The sequence below is a fragment of the Erinaceus europaeus genome, chromosome 11 (assembly GCF_950295315.1).
Source record: "Erinaceus europaeus chromosome 11, mEriEur2.1, whole genome shotgun sequence".
Lineage (NCBI taxonomy): Eukaryota > Metazoa > Chordata > Mammalia > Eulipotyphla > Erinaceidae > Erinaceus > Erinaceus europaeus.
The window spans coordinates 18,425,322-18,446,936 of NC_080172.1; the positions used below are offsets into that span (position 1 = coordinate 18,425,322).

The 21,615-nt window shown below is 39.8% G+C and overlaps 2 protein-coding genes across 7 annotated transcripts in view; both read right to left on the minus strand.

The window, feature by feature from the left end:
• Positions 1–11,230, minus strand: part of ARB2A (ARB2 cotranscriptional regulator A) — a 439,389-nt gene extending 428,159 nt beyond the window's left edge. For 5 of the 6 annotated variants that reach the window (XM_007531665.3, XM_060201168.1, XM_060201167.1 and 2 more), the window contains exon 1: positions 11,065–11,203. The gene's annotated coding sequence lies outside the window, so the exon portion shown is untranslated. Of the gene's footprint in view, positions 1–11,064 lie in introns of all 6 variants that reach the window. The other variant, XM_007531666.3, reaches the window with a different exon arrangement.
• A 3,342-nt stretch (positions 11,231–14,572) lies between these two features.
• Positions 14,573–21,615, minus strand: part of KIAA0825 (KIAA0825 ortholog) — a 427,876-nt gene continuing 420,833 nt past the window's right edge. The window contains exon 20 of the mRNA XM_060201180.1: positions 14,573–14,877. Within this exon, the coding sequence (XP_060057163.1) occupies positions 14,760–14,877 (118 nt within the window). The 3' untranslated portion in view covers positions 14,573–14,759. The remainder of the gene's footprint in view (positions 14,878–21,615) is intronic.

The following is a 21,615-nucleotide window of genomic DNA, read 5'->3' on the forward strand; positions in this document are numbered from 1 at the left end:
CTCCTTAGCATTTACCCAAATGAGCTACGAACCTCCTGTGTCCACATATACCAGCACGTAAGTGTTCATAGCTGCTTTATTCCTTATCACCAAAGTTTAAACAGTCAAAATGTCTTTGAGTGAATACATGAGTCTCTGGTCCATCTACACAATAGTGTATTATGTTGCACTAAATAATAAAATGATAATAATAAATCAAGCCATAAAAACATAGGGAGGAGACTTATATGCATATCCATGAATAAACAAGGCCAGTGTGGAAATGCTACATATTCTAAGACTGCAATTATATATTTTTCTGCAAAAGGCAAAACTGTGGAGACAAAATAAAATCAGTGGTTGCTGGGGTTTAGGAAAGGCAGAAGAGAAAGAGATAGTGAAACTAATTTTGTGCAAAGTATTATGTATAATACTACAATCATGATTATATGTCATTATACATCTGCCAATGCACAGAATGTACAAAGAACATCAAGAATAAACCTTAACATAAACTATAGACTCTAGTACCAGCCAACTGACCACAGCAAATACACCACTCTGACAAATGATACTGAAGAAGGATAGAGGTTCTGTCAAGTTGGGCTGAGGGGTAGGAAGGCATGGAAAAATCTCTGCATTGTCCACTCTATTTGATTGTGAATCTAGAACTGCTTTAAGAAAAAAAAAACTTTATTCTTTATTTATATATTGGATAGAGACAACTAGAAATTGAGAAGGAGGAGATAAAAAGAGAGAGAAGTGGAAAGACACCTGCAGCTCTGCCTCACCACTCACAAAGCTTACCCCCTACAGGAGGGGGCTGGGGGCTTGAACCTGGGTATTTGTGCACTGTAACATGTGCGTTCAACCAGGTGTGCCACCGCTAAGCTGCATAGAACGTTTTTTTTTAATTCTTTAATTCTTCTTCTTCTAGCATTTGCCCTTCTTCCGTAGCCAGTCAACAGCGTCAGGTTGAGCCTGATGTACAGTTTCGAGACCTCCTTTGAATCTGGAGAGGTGGCAGTTGTTGACTATGTGGGTCATATAGTCTGTCTGTAGCCACAGGGGCAGTTCGGGTCGTCTCTGGCTCCCCAGGGATGGAACATAGCGGCGCACCGGCCATGGCCTATTCGAGAGCGATTGAGGAGGGCCCAATCATAACGTGCTAGGTCAAAGCCGAGTTGACACCTGCAGGGGTCTGTGATGAGGTGTTTGTTCTTTACCTCAGCTGACTGCCAACTCTGTTTCCAAGAGAGTGGAACAGAGAAGTTCAGTGTAGGCGTAGGGGACCAGATTGGGTGACGAGACGTCAAGAGTCATCATCTTTAATGATGACTCTTCAGTCACTATCAGGCCACCCCATCAGCCGGGGCACTAGTCGGAGAGTCCTGAGATTCACAAACAGACGTGATGGGCCTAGACCTCGAATAAATCCTTCTTTCCATTGTTACTGGTCATCTCCACCAGGAACAACACAATAGATCCTTTAGTGGGCTCCCATAGGAACTTGCCCTCAATGTGGATCAACAACAGTAGAGAATGTTCCATCCTCCAAAGGGAGGCTGGACAACATACTCATCTACCACCTAGGGAAGATGGGTCCTGAAATTGGGGCAGCTTGGAACGTTCCTACTCATGATCACAGAATTTGAGCTCAGAACTACAGGGATGCAGAGGTCACATAGGCTCCTAAGCTGAATATGGGCCGCAGACCAAATCAATGGGGTTTACACTCAATAATATTTATGCACCTTTTCCATATTTGGGTGCTACTCTCTTCCCAGATACAGCTTCCTAGCCCTTTCTCCAACCATGACATCATCTCCCCAGACAATAACCTGGGTCCACCTGCGTATCAGATGTCAGGCTCAGGGAGAAAAAAAAAAAAAAAAAAACTAGTATAGTCATGCGCCTTTTGGAATATAACTAAATAAACCTATAGCTATCTACAAAACGGAGACAACCCCCCCAACTCTTCATCTGCATTATTCCAGCCTTTAGGTTCATGATTAGTCAACAACTTGTTTGGCTTTATATGTTAACTCTTTTTTCAGACACCAGGTTCCAGATCCTACCATGATGCCAACTGGACTTCCTTGGGCAGACGAAGCCACCAGTGTGTCCTGGAGCTCCACTTCCCCAGAGACCTGCCCCACTAGAAAAAGAGAGAGACAGGCTGGGAGTACGGATCAACCTGCCATTGCCAATGTTCAGCGGGGAAGCAATTACAGAAGCCAGACCTTTCACCTTCTGCACCCTGTGACCTTGGGTCCATACTCCCAGAGGGATAAAGAACAGGAAAGCTGTCAGGGGAGGAGATGGAATATGGAGTTCTGGTAGTGGGAATTGTGTGGAGTTGTACCCCTCTTATCCTATGGTTTTTGTCAGTGTTTCCTTTTTATAAATAAAAATTAAAAAATAAATAAAAATAAAGTTTATTCTCAAGCTGAGATGATAACATAGTGATTATTTAAAAAAAAAAAAAAAAAAAGGCTGGGGCCAAGTGGTGGCACACTTGGTTCAGTGCACACATTTACCATGTGCAAGGACCAGGCTCAAGTCCCTGGTCCCAAGCGGCAGGGAGGAAGTTATATGAGTGGTGCAGCAGGTTGGCAAGTCTCTCTCAGTCTCAGTCTCTCTCTCTCTCTCTCTTCTCTCCTCTCTCTCTTTCTCTCTTCTCTCCTCTCCTCTTCTCTCTCTCTCTCTCCTTCTCGCTCTCCCTACCCTTCTCAATTTTACTCTGTCCTATCAAGTAAAATGAAAAGAAAAAGAATTATGACATCCATATTTAGCGGTCTCTCACTCTGTCACAATCATTTGTACTAGAAAGTCATGTTGTGATCAACATATATTGAAATTCCTAACAACTAGTGTACATCGCTTAAGCTCCCAGATTCATTCATATTCATCACTAAATTGCTTATTGATTTTCCAATTCAACAATTTGTTTTCTATGTAAGAAAGGCATTTCCTTTGAATTTAAAAATGGGAATGTTTTCTGTTACCAAGGCTGGGTATTTATTTGTCTTTATTGCCACTAGGGATACCACTGGGACTCTGTGCCTACAAATAAACCCACAGCTTCTAGCAGCACTTACTGATTTTTTTTTTAATAGAGACAGAGAGAAAGTAAGAAGGGAGGAGAAGATAGGGAAAGAGAAAGAAAGACACCCGCAGCACTACTTCATAGCTAGATAAACTTTCCCCCTGTAAATGGAGGACAGGGGCCTGAACCCAAGTTCTTGCACATGACACATGTACATTCTATGAGTGGGATATGCCACTGCCTGGTCCCTATAGTAAGGTTTAAAAGATTTAAATTAGGGAGTTGGGCGGTAGCGCAGCGGGTTAAGCACACGTGGTGCAAAGCACAAGGACTGGCGTGAGGATCCTGGTTCGAGCCCCTGGCTCCCCACATGCAGAAAAATTGATTCACAGGTGGTGAAGGTCTGCAGGTGTCTATCTTTCTCTCCCCTTCTCTGTCTTCCCCTCCTCTCTCTACCTCTCTGTCCTATCCAACGACGATGACATCAATAACAACAATAATACTACAACAATAAAACAAGGGCAACAAAAAGGAAATAAATAAACATTAAAAAATTAAATTAAATTATAACTCAACATTTTATAGTATATTATTTCATATGAACACATAATATATACTTACATATTTTTCTTTTAAACTAGAGCACTGCTCAGTTCTTACGGTGATACTGAGGGCTGAATCTGGGAATCTTAAGAGTTTCAAGCATCAAAATCTTTTTGTATAACCATTATGCAAACTCCCTGGCCCATTTTCAATATTTTAAAGATTAATCTGACTAAAAGCCTTCACTGAGAAAGAAACCTTACATTTTTAAGTCAGAACATCAAAGCCACAAGCACATATGCTTATGTGGTTAAAAATGATTATTTATGTTTATCATTGAGGAAAAAAAATCCAGAACAAATAAGCTTGATCTAATTTCTCTCTATTCAAGTATAAAATATCTTCCATTCCTAATGCAATTAAAATTTTCACCATCATAACCACTCATGAGATTTCAAAATAATAATGCATGTGACAGTAATATTCTCACCACAATTACCTGTCAAATACATTAACAAAAACTATAGACTGCCTTTATGAGTGATCTCAGTCTCCAGGTCAGTTGATAACATGGGATCCAAAGGCCCCAACCTAACTCACACAACAGTCTTTCTGGAAATAAGGGAATAGGTATCCTTTGCCCTGTATCACATAGCTAGACAATGTAACTCAAAGCCTGAAAGAAAACAAAGACACTAAATATGGCCACTCAGAAGCTGAGGACAGAGGCCAATTCTCATTTCAGGCAAAGTTCAAATTTTCACTTTAGAGGGGTCAGAGAAGAAAGCATTTAACAGTACATACTGCCTGCAGAGGCAGGTTCAGGCTCCTTAGTAAACTATACAAGCCATTTCTCCCCACCCACAGCCATAACCTCATGTCTCACTACAGTTAAACTTTCTGTGTAGCAATTGTATTGGTTTTTGTTTGTTTATTTCTTTCTTTCTTTCTTTGTTTTTTTTAAGGAGAGCACTGATCAGCTCTGACTTAAGGTGGTGCCTGAGATCGAACTTGATATCTTAGACCCTCAGGTGGGAAAGTCACTGCATAACCACTATGTTATCTGGCACTCTTGATGCGACTAGTACATACCTTTTGTTTTCACAAACACTAACAATGAAGAGTTATTTTTTCTGTCTAAAATATCTTTCTATTTTATTTTTTTAATTTTTATTTATAAAATGGAAATATTGACCACACCATAGGATAAAAAAGGTATAGTTCCACACAATTCCTACCACCAGAACTCTCTATTTTATTTTTAAGCAAATCACTTTTTAAAATTCTTAAATTACGCATCACTTTATCATGCCTTACACCAAGAACAATCTCTACATACTTGTATTGTCATAAAAGACATTTTGTTAGCCTTGTCTTTATAGCAGATATCTTAAACCAGGTTTAGGATTATCAAATGGAGGTCCAGTTTGCCTTGGTATCCATCTATTACCAGTTCAATAGCTGAGGTCCTACTTAAACCTCACTGTCTTCTCCTTTTCTGTTCCTTCCTCCTATTCCCATCACTTATTTATTTATTTATTTATTTATTTATTTATAAAAAGGAAACACTGATGAAACCATAGGGTAAGAGGGGTACAAAATAAATAAATAGATGTAAAAAAAAAGAGGGGCACAACTCCACACAATTCCCACCACCAGAACTCTGTATCCCATCCCCTCCCCTGATAGCTTTCCTAGTCTTTATCCCTCTGGGTGTATGGACCCAGGGTCACCATGGGATACAGAAGGTCTGGCTTCTGTAATTGCTTCCCCACTGAACATGGGCTTTGACAGGTCGATCCATACTCCCAGCCTGTCTCTCTCTTTCCCTAGTAGGGTGGGGCTCTTTCCCATCTCCTCTTAAACAACATTTCTTTTGAAACCAATCTTACTCCTGGTTCAGCCAACTCCTGCTGAGACACCTCTTTTCTCTTCTGCCTGAAATTTCTCAACCAGCCTGATCTGATCATTCCTAAATCTACACCAATTCCACAGCTGATCCACAGATATGTGCTAGGTGAGAGGAGAAGGAAGAGGAGGAGGAGGTAGACTTTTTCATGTGGACAGAGAGAGGGAGTGACACCATAGCACTGGAGATTCTTCCACTATCACAGCACCTCCCCTACGAGGCTGGGCCTCAAGCCTAAACTGCTTTGTGCCCCGCCTGGTGAGTTCTCTTTTCAGCCTTGGATATATTCATTTAACATAAATACTCCAGCTACACTAAAATAATTATCTAGCCATATTAAAACAAATACTCCAACTATATCAAGCAAGAAATACCAAGATGACTAATTTCCAAGTTACCTAAACTAGTGCCAGAGCATTCTCCTAATACAGGCAACAACAAAAAGATAACTAGTATCGGGAGTCGGGCTGTAGCGCAGCGGGTTAAGCGCAGGTGGCGCTAAGCACAAGGACCCGCATAAGGATCCTTGGCCCTGGCTCCCCACCTGCAGGGGTGTCACAAGCGGTGAAACAGGTCTGCAGGTGTCTATCTTTCTCTCCCTCTCTCTGTCTTCACCCTCCCCTCTCCATTTCTCTCTGTCCTATCCAACAACAATGACAACAATAATAACTACAACAATAAAACAACAAGGGCAACAAAAGGGAATAAATAAATAAAAATAAATATTTAAAAAAAAAAAAGATAACTAGTGTCAATCATCGGCAACCTCACCCGGAATGAACTGATAAATTTAAAATGTTCAGAGTGATAAAGTTGTGCTACAATTTTTGATCCATTTCTTTAAAGCAAAGTAATCTATTTATACAAGTTTACAACTAAGTGTATTATCCTAAGAGTATTAAAAAAACAATGGTGGTGTGGGGTCCTGGGAGCAGCACAGCGGGATAAGCGCACATAGTACAATGATCAAGGGCCAAGGCAAGGATCCCAGTTCCAGCATCTCCCCCACTCCCTACAGCGGGTCGCTTCACAAATGGTGATGCAGGTCTGCAGGTGTCTTTTTCTCCTTTCTCTATCTCCTCCTCTTCTCTCATTTTTTCTATGTCCTATTCAATAAAATGGCGGGGGGATGGCCTCCAGGAGCAGAGGATTCTTAGTGCCAGCACCCAGCCCCAGTGATAACTCTGGAGGCAAAAATTAATTAATGAATTAATTAATAATGGTGGGGTACTCAGTAACAATATTTAAAAAAAAAGAGGTGTTATAACTTGAGTTAATGAGCCATTCACCATTCTGGCATGCAAGTTCTTCATCTGACCACTGAGGCTTTTTAGTTCAATCATTCTGAATTAAAAAAAAAAAAAAAAAAAGATCCTAGGGTAGGAGGTGGCCCCACAGGTAAAGCACATCTTTCTATGCATGAAACCCTAGGTTCAACTGCTAGTATAGCATGTAAGCCTCCTGCACAGCACCAAGGAAACTCCATATAGAGAGGAATGGTGCTTTGGTATCTCTCTCTCTCTCTCTCTCTAGAATCAGAATACAAATTGGGACAGGGAGGTGACTCAGTGTTTTCATACACAAGCTATGGACTGATTTCATTCCCCAGATCCACATTAAAGAAAAATTATATATATATATATATATATATATATATATATATATATATATATATATATTCTAAACAGGCTACTGAAAAAGTATTTTCAACAATGATGAACATTGTTAAATCACACAATCATCCATTATTTCCCATTACCCTATGGATGGAAATTATGTGATATACAATTTGAACCATTTAGTTTATTCTGATAGGATACACTGCATACCTTCCAGTCACTAAATGTTGAACCAACATGTCTGATATATATTACTTGAAGCACAGTAGGTCTTACTGAGTTTCTCAAGCCCAACTGTCTGACTTCAGATGTGGCCTGCAATTTGCACTCTCTCACCCTAAACCCCATCCCATTCTCAATTTGTTGCTGGACCCCTGCTCTACTGTTGTCAGTCCTACTGTTTATCAACTATCACTGCTACTGATCTCCCTTGCCACATCAGCCGCCATTCACACTCCTCTCCCTCTACCTCTCCCTCTCCCTCTCTCTCATCATTTTTGTCTTCTATTTACTGCTCTTCTAAGCCACCAGAGAAAACAGGCCTACTTCACAATTACAGTCAGCCGATCAATATACTCTTTTCCTTCTAAATTAAGAAGAAAAAAAAAAAAAAAAAAAAGCAGGTCAAGATGATCTCTGGCTTTTCTAAACTGTTTTCATCACAATCTGATACTCAAAAGCTTATTTCCTGTTATAAAGGGTACTTCATGGTTTCTTTGATTTCTAAGTTTGGAATTTCTACAGAAACTTGCTCTACAGACAAATGAAGCTTTTGCAATTATAGCATTTTAGGATTTAAAAAGCAAAAGACAATATGATGGCTTCCTTCTTAAATCTGAAAATATTCAAACAAGCAAAAAAACCTCCAATACTTTCTATTCAAATCCAACTTCTAAATTAATTAATAGCACTTCAAAGAAGATACCAAATGACCTAAAATCATATGAAAATACCTAAACTCACTAGTAATTAGCAAAAAGCTAGTTATCAGAATCATAGATACTATTTCTTCCCATCAGCTACAAAAGAATTTTAAAACACAGAGTCTATAGTAAGGATAAGAATGTGGAGAAACTGAAATCTGTGCATTGCTGATAGAACATAAAACAACTTAATCATTATGGAAAATTACGTTAATCCCTAAAAAAGTAAACACAAAAATTATCTAGCAATTCCATCTCTGAATATACACTCACAAGAAATGACAGAGGCTCTAATATTTATAACACCATCAGTCACAACAGTCAAAAGATAGAAGGAACACAAGCATAATAGAAAAATGAACAAGTAAGCAAAATGTACTATACACATACAAAGGAGTAATATTCAGCCTTAAAAATGAAGAACATTCTAACATGCTACAGCATGAATGAACACTGAAGACCCCATACTGAGTGAAATAAACTGGTTACTAAAGCACACATTTAGTATGATTTCACTTTGATGAAGTACCTAGAGGCAGTACAGTCAGGTGCAAAGAGTGGAGTGGCAGTTTCCAGGAGCTGGGAAGAGAAGGGAGTAGGTTTATAGGGGTCAGGCTTTGGCAGGCTTGATTGAAGACACATATTGCCAAGTTCAAAGACACAGGTTCAAGGTTCCAGTCCCCAGCTACAGGAGGAAGCTTCACGAGTCGTGAAGCAGTGCTACAAGTGTCTCTCTTTTTCTCTTTCTCTCTCCCTCTCCTTCCTCTCTCAATTGTTTTGTCTTATCAAACAAAATAAAATAATATACTTTTGTAAAAAAAATAAAATAGAGTGGGTTTATATTTAATGAGTTTCATTTGGGGAAGATACGTTTTGGAGAAAGACAGTAGTGATGTTGATTAACAGTATGAATGAATAAACGATACTAAAATGGATTCTTAAAATAGATAATTTTATATTATAAAAAGAAATTAATGATGTTAATATGATATACGTGAGTTTATTTCACTTGTTACCTAGTGTGCAAACTCAATCTGATTCAAAAGTGACAAAAATACCATATACCTTAGGAAACAGTAGCTAACTCATTATTACTAATGAAAAGCATGGAAAGCATCTCTACCTATGTGAGGACATCAAATACTCCTCTTAGAGGAATGTCTGTGAAAGACAAGAAAATAAGGTACTAATAAATAAGACACCTCATGCTCAGACAAAAATAATTGAGTAAATATTCATGGAGGGTCAGGGGGTTAACATAATGGTTATGCAAACAGACTCTCAAGTCTAAGCCTCCAAAGTTCCAAGTTCAAGCTAATGTACCACCGTAAGCCAGAGCTGAGCAGTGTTCTGGTATTAAAAATAAATAAATAAAATTAAAATAAGTAAATATTCACCATCAAAACTTGTAAGCCCTGATGTCTTCACACCTATATCTTTACTATTTCAGAATATAACAAAGATAAAGTTGCCTCAGGGCATTTTGTTAATGATCTCCAATATACATGAAGTGTTCTCAAAAAACAAATAAATAAATAAATAAAACTTGAAAGGGAAAATAAAAGTTCACTTTCTCAAAAAAAAAATAGATAAAAGACTTGAAGAGGAAAATAAGAGTTCACTTTCTCATTTCATTAAGATCTTTACTCTAAAGTTCTCTTTACTACAGTATGAACTTGACCACGTGATCTAAAAAGAGCATCTGCACCACTCTTTCCTTTTGTTGTGCTACATTTTTCTTCATAACTTACCACTACTTGATACATATTCACTTGATGAGTGAGTGTCCTTCCTCACTCACTATAATGTAAAATCCCGGGGGGCAGAAGATCCTTGTCTTCTTGTTCAGTAATGTGTGCTCAGCATCAACAGCTACCTGGCACACTAGAGGTATTTTAAAAATTACTTGTTCAAAAATCGCACTGCAAACCATTATCTCCCCCAACGAAGCGATTTGAAGGAAAAAAGTATCTGTTCAATTAATAGCTAATGTTCACAACTTCTGCACAGACCTCCTTATTGCTTCTGTGGCCTTGATACTAGTCTTTCACTTGGCGGCATTGCCGTAGAAACTACATCAAAGCCATACAGAGTATCCCTAGTTTCCGTGTCACTGGTTAAATGAAAAGAACTTCTAGTTAAAAAGTCAAATAGAAGAGTAGTCACAGTCCTAACTTCATTTTAAAGACTACAAAGTGTCTTCACAAGGAGGATAAAGGATAAAAACAAAGAAAACGCTGCTTTAAAACAAAAAAGATACCATGTCTTTTTTGTTTAATAAACATTACTTTGTACTTAAAGATTGTAAGTGTGCGTGCTAAGCCTGAAAACCACAAACTTCGCCCTCTACAATTTTTCAGAGGATTTGGAAACATGAACTGCAGCAACACTGCTTGTCAGTGCATCAGCCCCAAAACTAAGTAATTGGTTACTTGGTCAGAGATGCACACTATGGAGAACTAGAAAAATATGTTCTGTGTATGAGAGAGAGAGATAGAGGTCTGCTTTCAAAAATATGACTGTATTATTTTAAACTAAATGTATCCAAGGAAGAATCCTTCCCAGTGAAATGCCCCAACAGCACCCATGCATGTTACAATTATCAGGACATTTTATAACTGCACATTTATCTTCGGATGGCAGTAAATGATTTCAGGTGAAGGTTTGACAGTGGATAATTCTTGCATGGGGGTGAAGGGATAAATCTTCAATAAGAAAGGGTTGCGATGCCTCTCTTGAAAAAGCAAGAAAGGCCCATTACTCCAGTGTCTGGGGTTCCCAATACCCCAAGTGTCCAGTGTAGGGAGTGTCATCCAGGAAGCACAGGTGTCCTGCCCCGCCTCCGAAAAGGTAATGGCAGGTGGAACCAGCCTATTAATGGACTATTGGACATAGGATAGAGGTGTCTGCGGGTAACACAGCATAACTCCGAGCAGTTTCTGACCCCAGCCCGCCGGAGATCTACTAAGTCAACCCTCTCCTCCAGATTTCGGCCCGGATCTGCCCCCGGGAGCTCACATCCCCGCAAATCGCAGGTCCTACCTGAGCTCTGCCCCCAGCTACAGGGCTGCGGGGGGAGGCGGGAGGAGGCGTGGCCTTCCAGCTCGCCAGACGAACTCCCTCGTGCGGTTGTTATGACTTTCCCACTCGGGATCCGCGGCCCGACCAAGTTCGAGCTGCACTTCCGGGGTCTGCAACAGACTGAAACGTAATTGCGCACGCGACGCAGGCGACAGCGGGCGATCCGGAAATGGGCGGGGCGTGGTTTCTGGGTTGGCTCCCGCGGTGCTAGGTGGGAGGTGAGCTCTGTGTTGTTGTTGACGCGTGGCCTCACTTCATAGACGTGTTGGTGCATGACTGCCTTGACAAAGTCACTCCACTTAGATAGCTTAAACAATAGAAATGCATTGTGTCATTGAGTCTTCAAAAATGGAGAAAACGTACTTCATGGCAGAAAGTTCCAGTATTTTGCATTTGTATAGAAAGGACTATGATCTCAAGTTGACAATAGCCTTTTTCTGCCAACCTCTGAGATCACACAGAAGGGATCAAAGAGAATGTATGTGAGAAGTAAAATGTGGGTAACTAAGATAAAACAGATAACACCACTTTTCTTATACCCTATTTGTGGGTCATGCCTATGTTGGGAAAGAGGACACAGACGTGATTTAGAAGTTTTCAGTCAAAAAATAAAAAAGGTTTGGAGTTTGAAAGCTGGTCATTGGTCCTTTATTTACACCTCTTCCTTCTTAAAATAGTATTGTAGACAAAAGAACTGTAAGTATCCTCCTGGATGTAAGGCAAGAGACCCCTCCCCCCCTTTTTTTTTCCTAGAGCACTACTCAGCTCTGGTTTATGGTGGGACTAGGGATTGAATCCAGAAGCTCAGAGTCTCACATGAAAGTCATTTGCATAACCATTATACTACCTTCCCAGCCAATCTTCTGGATTCTTGGACTCCATTGAATTGACTTCTCTCATATCTGGTTATTGGTAGTCATATAATACTGTACATTAATGTGCAAACTGACCGTCCCAAGTATTTTGGTCATTGCTATGTCACCTTCATGTCATCCTCTATGCATAATTGCACTTTTCTGAATAAAAAGTTTTAAAACGCCTAAAAATCATGCTTTTCTCTCCAGTTATTAGATGAACCCCAAACCATGGGGAAGAGCCTCCATGGCTTCTTTCCCTCTCAACAAAGCAATGGAGAAGACAGATTTGCTGGGGAAAGAGTGAGTTGCTGCATCGTGGATATCACTATCCTGACAGTTGATTCTTACTAGATTGAAACAGGAAATCCTAATGTATAAAAGGGATCAGTGGTGATCAGAAAACTGAAAACAGGCAGAAGCTGTACATTTGAAAATGTCATGCAAAAGGTCAATCACAGTGACAAAAAAAAAAAAATCATTCTCCTGGGAACTCAGTGAAATGCAACTAGTCTGAAAGGCACTGAGGTAGACTATCATGAATTTATGCCTGACCCCCAGGCTGAAGTTCTCACAGTTCAGAATTGATGACACGGGCAAAGTGGTGGCATACCTGCTTGAGCGCACATGTTACAGAATTGACACCACACATCAGCTAATTTCTGGTGACCCAAGAACACCAGAGAGGAAAAAAAATTGCCACACTAGCCCTAGGCACCAGTCGCTCAGAGATGCTTTGTAGATTTCAGAGTGAATCTACACATCCTCCCAACTTAGTCTATAGCACTTCCTCCCAGCACAATTTTCTGGAGAACATTTAGGCCCACCTACCACCTCTGCCCATCTTAGGTATTTCAGTTAAAAAGAAATGCACCTGTATTACTATGAATTTGCATCTACAACATGGACGATACTAGAAGGAATCATACATGCCGAGTGACTTAAGTCAGAAGAAGGATCAATACTGGGTGGGCTCACTAATAGGTGGGATCAAAGGAAAGCAATGGACAATACAGAGTGAGATCTCAATGAGCTGATATATTGCAGTAGATCTAAGGGCTCAGAAGGGAGAATGGAAGAGTTCTAAAAATAAGATTGGGGATCTAATACTCTGTGGTGAGAAGGATGACAATTTGGTGGAGGGTGCGATCCACTGACCTATCTTAGGGCAACGTACCATTGTGACAAGAACAATCCCATAAAGGAACATTCATTAAAATGATAGTGAATTTGGAAGAATATTAAATAATAGCTCATATTGAACAACAGCCTATATATGTATATATATACATATATATATATATATATATTAGTTTGTATTTATTTATACTGACAAAAACCATATGATAAGAGAAGTACAACTCCACACGATTCCCACCACCAGAACTCCGTATCTCATCCCCTCCCCTGATAGCTTTCCTATTCTTCCCCACTGAACATGGGTGTTTACAGGTCAATCCATACTCCCAGCCAGTCTCTCTCTTTCCCTAGTGGGGCAGGCATCTGGGGAGGTGGGGCTCCAGGACACATTGGTGGGGTTGTCTGCCCAGTGAAGTCCATTTGGCATCATGGTAGCATCTGGAATCTGATGGCTGAAAAGGAGTTAAGATAGAAAGCAGACAGCCCATATTTCTTACACATTATACATAAAATCTTTGGAGCTCATTGGCCTAACTGTGAATTGTAAGTCAATAAAGATAGTAGAAAAAAGGAGAATAACTCATGAGTTTGAGATGGATAAATTTAATAGGACTCAAAAATGTGTGGACCATAAAAATGATCAGTATATGGGAGTTCACAGAAAACTTGCCTTTCCTGGTGCCAGGAAGTGCTTTGTTTGTGGAACTCATGTTTCATGAGTCATGCTCCTCCTTTTGTTATGTGGGGGACACTATTAATTCTTTCTGAGCAGAGGGGTGGTAGGAGCTGAAAGGAGACACTGGGAGCCACCAATGGCAGGTAGAAGGATACCTTTATTTTGCACTAGAGCCAACTCAAGTTATTTCCCATTTGTCCTGTTCAGCAGCTCTACATCTTGGCATCTGCTCTCTAGGTCAGCAGCCCTGGTCAGCTGTAGTCCAGCAGCAGCAACAACTCTCTTAGTCAAGAATAGGGATGGCAGATGTGAAACCCCTAGATTTGGTATTTTATACCAAGTCACACAAAAGGAAACTGACAAAGCCAAAAAACTCCACCCAATTCCCACCACCAGATCGTATCCCATCCCCTCCCCTGATAGCCTTCCTAGTCTTTCTTTAACCCTCAGGGAGTATGGACCCAGGGTCATTATGGGGGGAGCCACCATAAAGTTCCTAATGTTTGTTTGTTTTTACCAGAGCACTTCTCAGCTCTGGTTTACAGAGATGGGGGTGGGAGGAGAAGCAGGGGATGGGACCTCCAGTGCCTCAGGCATGAAAGTCTTTTGCATAGCCATAATGCTACCTCCTCTGCCCCCCAAATGTCGTATTTAAATATTGTTAGAAAATAGATTTCCAAATGCTTGTTGTTATAGATATTTCAAGACTGAATGAGGAAAAATTAATTCAACAGAAACACGAGATGGCAGTAGTTTTATCATATGAAGAAAAAGATTGGGGAATGAAAAACAATTGAAATTATTTTTAGGATAAAATATACGGTACTTTATTCTCTATTACTACATTCTTTTTTCAGTTCAGAGATTACTCAGTCATTGGTTTCATGCTTCATAGCACACCTGAGTTTCATTCTGACTATAGTAAAAATACTATGCCATTGCATGTAATTATTTCTTAAAATAAAGCTATTGCTGTTTTCTGGAGATTATGGTTCCTTTGTGTTATCTGAAGCAGAATGGGTCTGGATGGTGCAAACTTGTTTCAAATGTTCCAGCATTGCTTTTTCTTCTTCTTCTAGTCTTTCATCCTTCTTTGTTTCCCACCTAGAAGAAAATCACAGCTCAGTATTTTCATAAATTTCAAACTACCGTCAGGATCCAGTTATTGAAGGCTTGAATATGTATAGTCACTAGTTTACTGGTTTACTGAGACATGTTTCTCCTTGTTTATTTTTTCCTAACTGCCTCTTGGCAACACAAATCATTGGCAAAGCTTCTGCATAGTGGGCCAGGAGTATAGAAGCAGAAAATAGAATATAACCAACTCTACAGCAAGTAAAGTTTTAAAGTATTGTTTTAAATTAGATTTCTTTAGTTCTATATGTTTAAATTTTATATGATTTATTGGGATATACACATATATAAATACAATATATATATATTAATAAATATTGTTAGGACACAAGAGTAGATGTAAACATGTGATTTGTGCAAGTGTCTTTCTCTCCCCATGTCTGTCTTCCCCTCCTCTCTCAATTTCTCTCTGTCCTATCCAACAACAACAACAGCTATAACAACAATAACAATAACAAACACAACAAGGGCAACAAAATGGAGAAAATGGCCTCCAGGAGCAATGGATTCCTAGTGCTGGCTCCAAGCTCCATCGATAACCCTGGAGGCAAGATAAACAAATAAATAAAGTTAAGGGGCCTAGTGTTGGTGTACCTGGTTGAGCACAGATGTCACAATGTGCAAGGACCTGGGTTCTCCAGTCCCCACCTACACAGGGAAAGCTTTGCAAGTGATTGACGCAGTGTTGCAGGTGTCTCTCTGTCTCTCTTCCTCTCTATAACCCCTTTCCTTCTCAATTTCTGGCTGTCTGTTCCAACAAATAAATAAAGATAACACAAAAAAATTTTTAAAAAGAAAAAACTGAAATATGGAATTTTAAAGTTTTTTTTTTACTAGTATATTGGGTAAATTAATTATTTCACTATTGTCAACAAAACATGCAATATGGTCATAAATAATTTGATCATTGTTTTTACTTGTGAAAAAAATAATCACAATCTCTGCTTCATTAAAAAATCTGCATAATTAATATAACTTAAACTACTTGTATTATAATAGAATCCAAGGTGTTTTTGAGTCTTCATATGAATTATAGGTACTTCACAGTAAATTGAACTGCTAGTAATTAATAACATTGAGCACAGGTACCATAATCTTATATTTTCTTTGTGCTTAAGAAAAAAAAAACATTTTCCTAACAAAGCCACAGAATCTAGATATAGATCAGGGCCCATGAAACAGGACACATGTAACATGTACCCATAAGTTAGGGGAAAATATACACCTTAAAGCAAAAGTACACAATACTTTGCAGTGACCCAAAACAGCAAGCAAATGAAAAGACCTTAAAATAAATAAATAAATAAAATGATACTTATATACCTTTCCCATGTTACAGTGCACAAGACCCAGGTTTGAGTTCCTGGTCCCCACCTGCAGGGGGAAAGCCTCACAAGGGGTGAAGCAGTGCTGCAGGTGTCTCTCTGTCTCTCTCTGTTTCTATCTCTCCCTTCTCTTTCAATTTCTGGCTGTCTCTACCCAAAAATAAATAGAGAGTAGAAAGAAAAAAAAAAAGGCTGGGACTATGGATCGACCTGCCAACACATATGTCCAGCAGTACAGAAACAAGATCGACTTAAAGATGAGTATGGGATGATCCCACTCATCAACAGAAGTTGAGTAAGAAGATCTGAAAGGGAAACTAAAAGCAGGACCTGACCAAATTGTAAGTAAGGCATCAAAGTAAAAACCCTGTGGTGAGGGGTAGACATGTAGCTTCCTGGGCCAGTGGGGGGTGGGAGTGGGTGAGAGGGATGGGTCACAGTCTTTTGGTGGTGGGAATGGTGTTTATGTACACTCCTAGTAAAATGTAGTCATATAAATCACTAGTTAATTAATACGAGAGGGGGGAAATTAATTGTATGTCTCGAAGTTTTTCAAAACACAAACTGAATCTTTTCAATATATAGGCTGTGTAATTGATATGCAGACTCTCTCAAAAGCCTAGACCAAGTAGATCAGAAGCAACCAACAGCACAGCTATATACAAGATACTGGGTACTATACAGCAAACCCTAACAAAAGGACTTTTCAAAGTTAACACAATTACCAAATAATGTGATGATAACATTAACTATCGATTGTCTTTTTGAACCCTAAGACAGCAGGAACCTCACATCTCCACTATAGAGCCTCTACTTCCCCCAGTTCTGGAACCCTTGGATAGGGCCCACTTTCCAGTATGCCTCTCCCAATCCATATCAAATAATATTGCCTCTGCCGATCACAACCTAACCAACACAACGATTGCCACCTCAACATGCTTCACCTCAGACTGTGTCCAGAGACTTCACGTGTGGAATGACAGCCCTTCAGCTTCATTACTCGGGTGAGACCTTTCCTTTCATAATATACTCTAATTTCATCTCAGGTGGTTCACTTTCTAACAAAGTCCCATAACCTAGATATACACCAGTTTCTGTGAGAGAGAGCATATGTTCACACGTATCCGTAAACTACTGCAAAATATATACCTGAAAGCAGAAGTACACTAGAGTTTGCAATGAGTACCCCCCTAACACTTCCTCTCCACTATTCCAAGCTTTGGGTCCATGATTGCTCAACAATTTGTTTGGCTTTCTATGTTAACTCTCTTTTCAGTCACCAGGTTCCAGATGCCATCAGGATGCTAGCCAGGCTTCCCTGGACTGAAGACCCCACCAATGTGTCCTGGAGCTCTGCTTCCCCAGACACACACCCTACTAGGGAAAGAGAGAGGCAGACTGGGAGTATAGACCGACCAGTCAACGCCCATGTTCAGCGGGGAAGCAATTACAGAAGCCAGACAGACCTTCTACCTTCTGCAACCCACAACGACCCTGGGTCCATGCTCCCAGAGGGATGGAAAATGGGAAAGCTATCAGGGGAGGGGGTGGGATATGGAGATTGGGTGGTGGGAATTGTGTGGAATTGTACCCCTCCTACCCTATGGTTTTTTTAATTCTTTCTTAAATAAAAAAAAAAGAAAGAAAGAAACCAGATCTCCCACCTTCTGTACCCCAAAAAGAATTTTAGTCCACACTCCCATTAGGGGGAAAATGATAGGAGATAGATGAACAGAGGGCTCTTAATTGCAACTCCATCAGGACCAAGAGAGAGAAGAGGGAACAAGGAAGGAAGTACTAATAGATATACATGTGACTTGTAAATGAATAGAAGTTAGGACGATGGGGAAAAAATGGGCAAATATATACAAATATAGACAGTTGCAGAAATAATAGTTAGCACATATCTGCAACCTTGGGAGAACCACTGTAGTTTCCAGTGGAGAGAGTGGGGATACAGGTGGTGAGAACAGTATGGAATTATACCCCTGTTATCCTATAGTATTGTAAATTACTAATAAATTTTTTTTTAAGTATATGTTTGGTAGTCTGGCTTCAGACTGTCATGAAGCCAGTCCTGGAAATGGGGTGGGGGTCTTACTACAGGAAAGAGTAGCAAACACTAGACAGACGAGTGGGGCAGACTCTGTACTGTGAGAAAGTCTATGAGGCATTAATAATGGCGTGGTCTATGAGAAAATACCTCAAATCTGTGAAATTTACAATTTCCTGAACAAGAGCACATACTTTGGAATCACTGTCTTGGAATTATATCCACACCTACTAGTAGTAATGATGATTCTGGGCAAGTTTCTCAACCCCTCTTTGCCTCAGCATTATCATCTACAAGCTGAGGTCAGGATAGTTTGGAACACAGTTTAACTTTTTTTTTTTTTTTTTTTTTTTTTTACCAGAGCACTGCTCATCTATGATTTGGTGGTGGTAGTGATAGTGGGGGATTGAACTTAGGACTTTGGAGTTTCAGGCACGAGTGTCTTTTTGCATAACTATTATACTATCTGCCCCCCACAGTTTTTTTTTTTTATTCCAGGGTAATCGCTCGGTGCTGGCACTATGAATCCACTGCTCCTGTTGACTTTTTTTTTTTTTCCATTTTATTGGATAGGACAAAGAGAAATTGAGAGAGGAGGGAGAAAGAGAGACACCTGTACAGCTGCTTCACCGCTCATGAAGCAAACCCCTGGCAGGTGGGGAGCAGGGGCTCAAACCCAGATCCTGGAGCTATGCACTGGGTGTGCTACAGTCAGCCCCCTGTAATTTTGTTTATATATTGCCTATGAATGATTTACTGTGTAATGTCAGAGTTTGTAGTTGTGACTGAAACTTTGTCTCACAAAGACTAAGACGCCAACTCTTTAAACTGCTACAGAAGGTCTTTGTTGAGCTTTGTTCCAAACAGAGGCTCTTAACTACAGTATCATTGCCTCTTTATGGGGAAATGTGGGAAACAGTTTTTTGATACTATCAAGAGTACATTTAGGACCCAAGGGGCAGAGATGGTAAGGGTGAGTATCTTTGATATGCAAAAATCCCATGCAGTGAAGACTTGTCTTTCCAAAATGTCAGTAGATTCTTTATTTTATGGTTCTTAAGATTGTTGTTGGGAGTCCGGCTGTAGCGCAGCGGGTTAAGCGCAGGTGGCGCAAAGCACAAGGACCCGCATAAGGATCCCGGTTCGAACCCCGGCTCCCCACCTGCAAGGGAGTCGCTTCACAGGCGGTGAAGCAGGTCTGCAGGTGTATATCTTTCTCTCCTCCTCTCTGTCTTCCCCTCCTCTCTCCATTTCTCTCTGTCCTATCCAACAACGACAACAACAATAATTACAACAATAAAAATAAATAAATAAAAATAAAATTAAAAAATAACTAAAAAAAAAACTTTAAAAAAAGATTGTTGTTGCAGCTTTAGCATCATGTCTTCATTTTGAGGACCCCCCAAAAGGGAAAGGGACATACCAACTGTACTAGCCATTTGATCTGGGAAATAAGCTCCCAGTTCTTCCTAGCAGACAATGGAGTTGCTCTGTCCAGGTCTGAATCCCATCTGTCTTTAATAGCTGTGTGATGTTGGGCAAGTTTAGTAACCTTTCTGTACTTCAGTTTTCTCATATGTATAACAGAGGATACTAACAGGATATATCTCAAGGCATTACTGTAAAGAGTAGATGAGTTATGAATTCCTAGTGCCACATAAAATGTTACTATTAAGGTCTGTTGTCTCTCCCAGAGCTCCCACTTTGATACTCTTTCTCCTTCACATTCTCTGATTTGGTAAATTCTCCTTCTTGTCAAGATGTGGGTAAAATGAGGTTGTTAAATATTACAGTGGTTTCACTCAGCGTTCAGTTATATACCCTTCTATGATCATGTCATTTTCTCCTGAATGTCTTTCATGAGAAAGACATTTATTGCTAGCTTACTCTGTTCATACTAACATGGTAACAGCCATTTTTACTTTGCTATAAACCATATGTTGTATTTTTCCAATGTACTTAATAATTATGGTATTTGACCATATTATTGGCATTTCTCCTGAAACACCAGTAACACAGTCAGATATAAAAATGCAATTTGAAATATGCCTCCTGACTTAATGTTATCATTCAACACTTATGTAGACATAATAATCACAAAGTACTGTATAAAATCATTAGTTAGTTGTACTATTAAACAATATTAACCATTGGCCAAATTAATGAGTTGGCAGCTTAGGAATGAAAAGTGAAATCATACTGAATTTTATTCTCCTGGAACAAATATCTTTTGTCCTTCTCTCCTCTGTGCTACATAGTGAATGACTAGCTTCAAGAAGAAAGATCAAAATAGTGGGAAAACATGTCTGTGTCCTCTTCTTCTTCCTACTTTCCTGTAAGTCCTGATTTCCCTCAGGGGACCAGTTTTTGTTTGCTTGAGTCCTGGGAAAGGCCCACACCTAATCCCACATATTCAACGGTGGTTTCTACACCTATAAGTCAGTCATGTCCCTAAATTATAATTATATGTCTCTACTTTTCACTTTTGTTCCAGACTCCCCTAATGTAACTTAATTAATTTTATTCCGAATATTTTATTGCAAAGAATACATTTCAGATAACCAATAATATATTAACCTCTAAACTATCCTCTGGATATTTTAATCACAGAAAAATCTGTAGACTTCTATGTGTGTCACATTCAGTTATTCTAAAGTGAGATGAGGAAATGATGACCTTGGAGCCGGGCTGTGGTGCACTGGGTTAAGTGCACATAATAGGATGCAGTTCAAGGATCCACGACCCTGGCTCCCCACCTGTGGGGAGTGGGGGTCGCTTCACAAGCAGTGAAGCTGGTTTGCAGGTATCTAACTATCTATCCATCTATCTATCTATCTATCTACCTATCTTCTATCTATCTATTTCTATCTCCCTATCTCCCCTCCTCTCTCAATTTCACTCTGTCCTATCCAATAAAATGACAAAAAAAAAAAAAAAAAGCCTGCAGAAGCAGTGGATTCATAGTGCCAGAACTGAGCCCCAGTGATAACTCTGGAGGTGAGAGCAGGGGTGGGGGAGGGATGACGACCTTTAATAGCCAGTATCATAATGTACATAGTTAATATCTCAAAGAGGTTTCCTTCAATTATTGTTAGCATGAATGCTAATATTGAGGGTTTTTTTTCTTCAGAGCATTAAAAATTACTATCATTTGGGTCTGTGGGGTGGCTTAGACGTAGAGTTCATGGCTTGTATGCAACAAGCCCTGAGTTTCAGTTCCTAGCATCATATTAAAGGGGGGGGGCATGGTCGGGAGGTGGCACACCAGGTTAAGCACACATAGTACCAAATCCAAGGTCCAAACAAGTATCCTGGTTTGAGCCCCAGGCT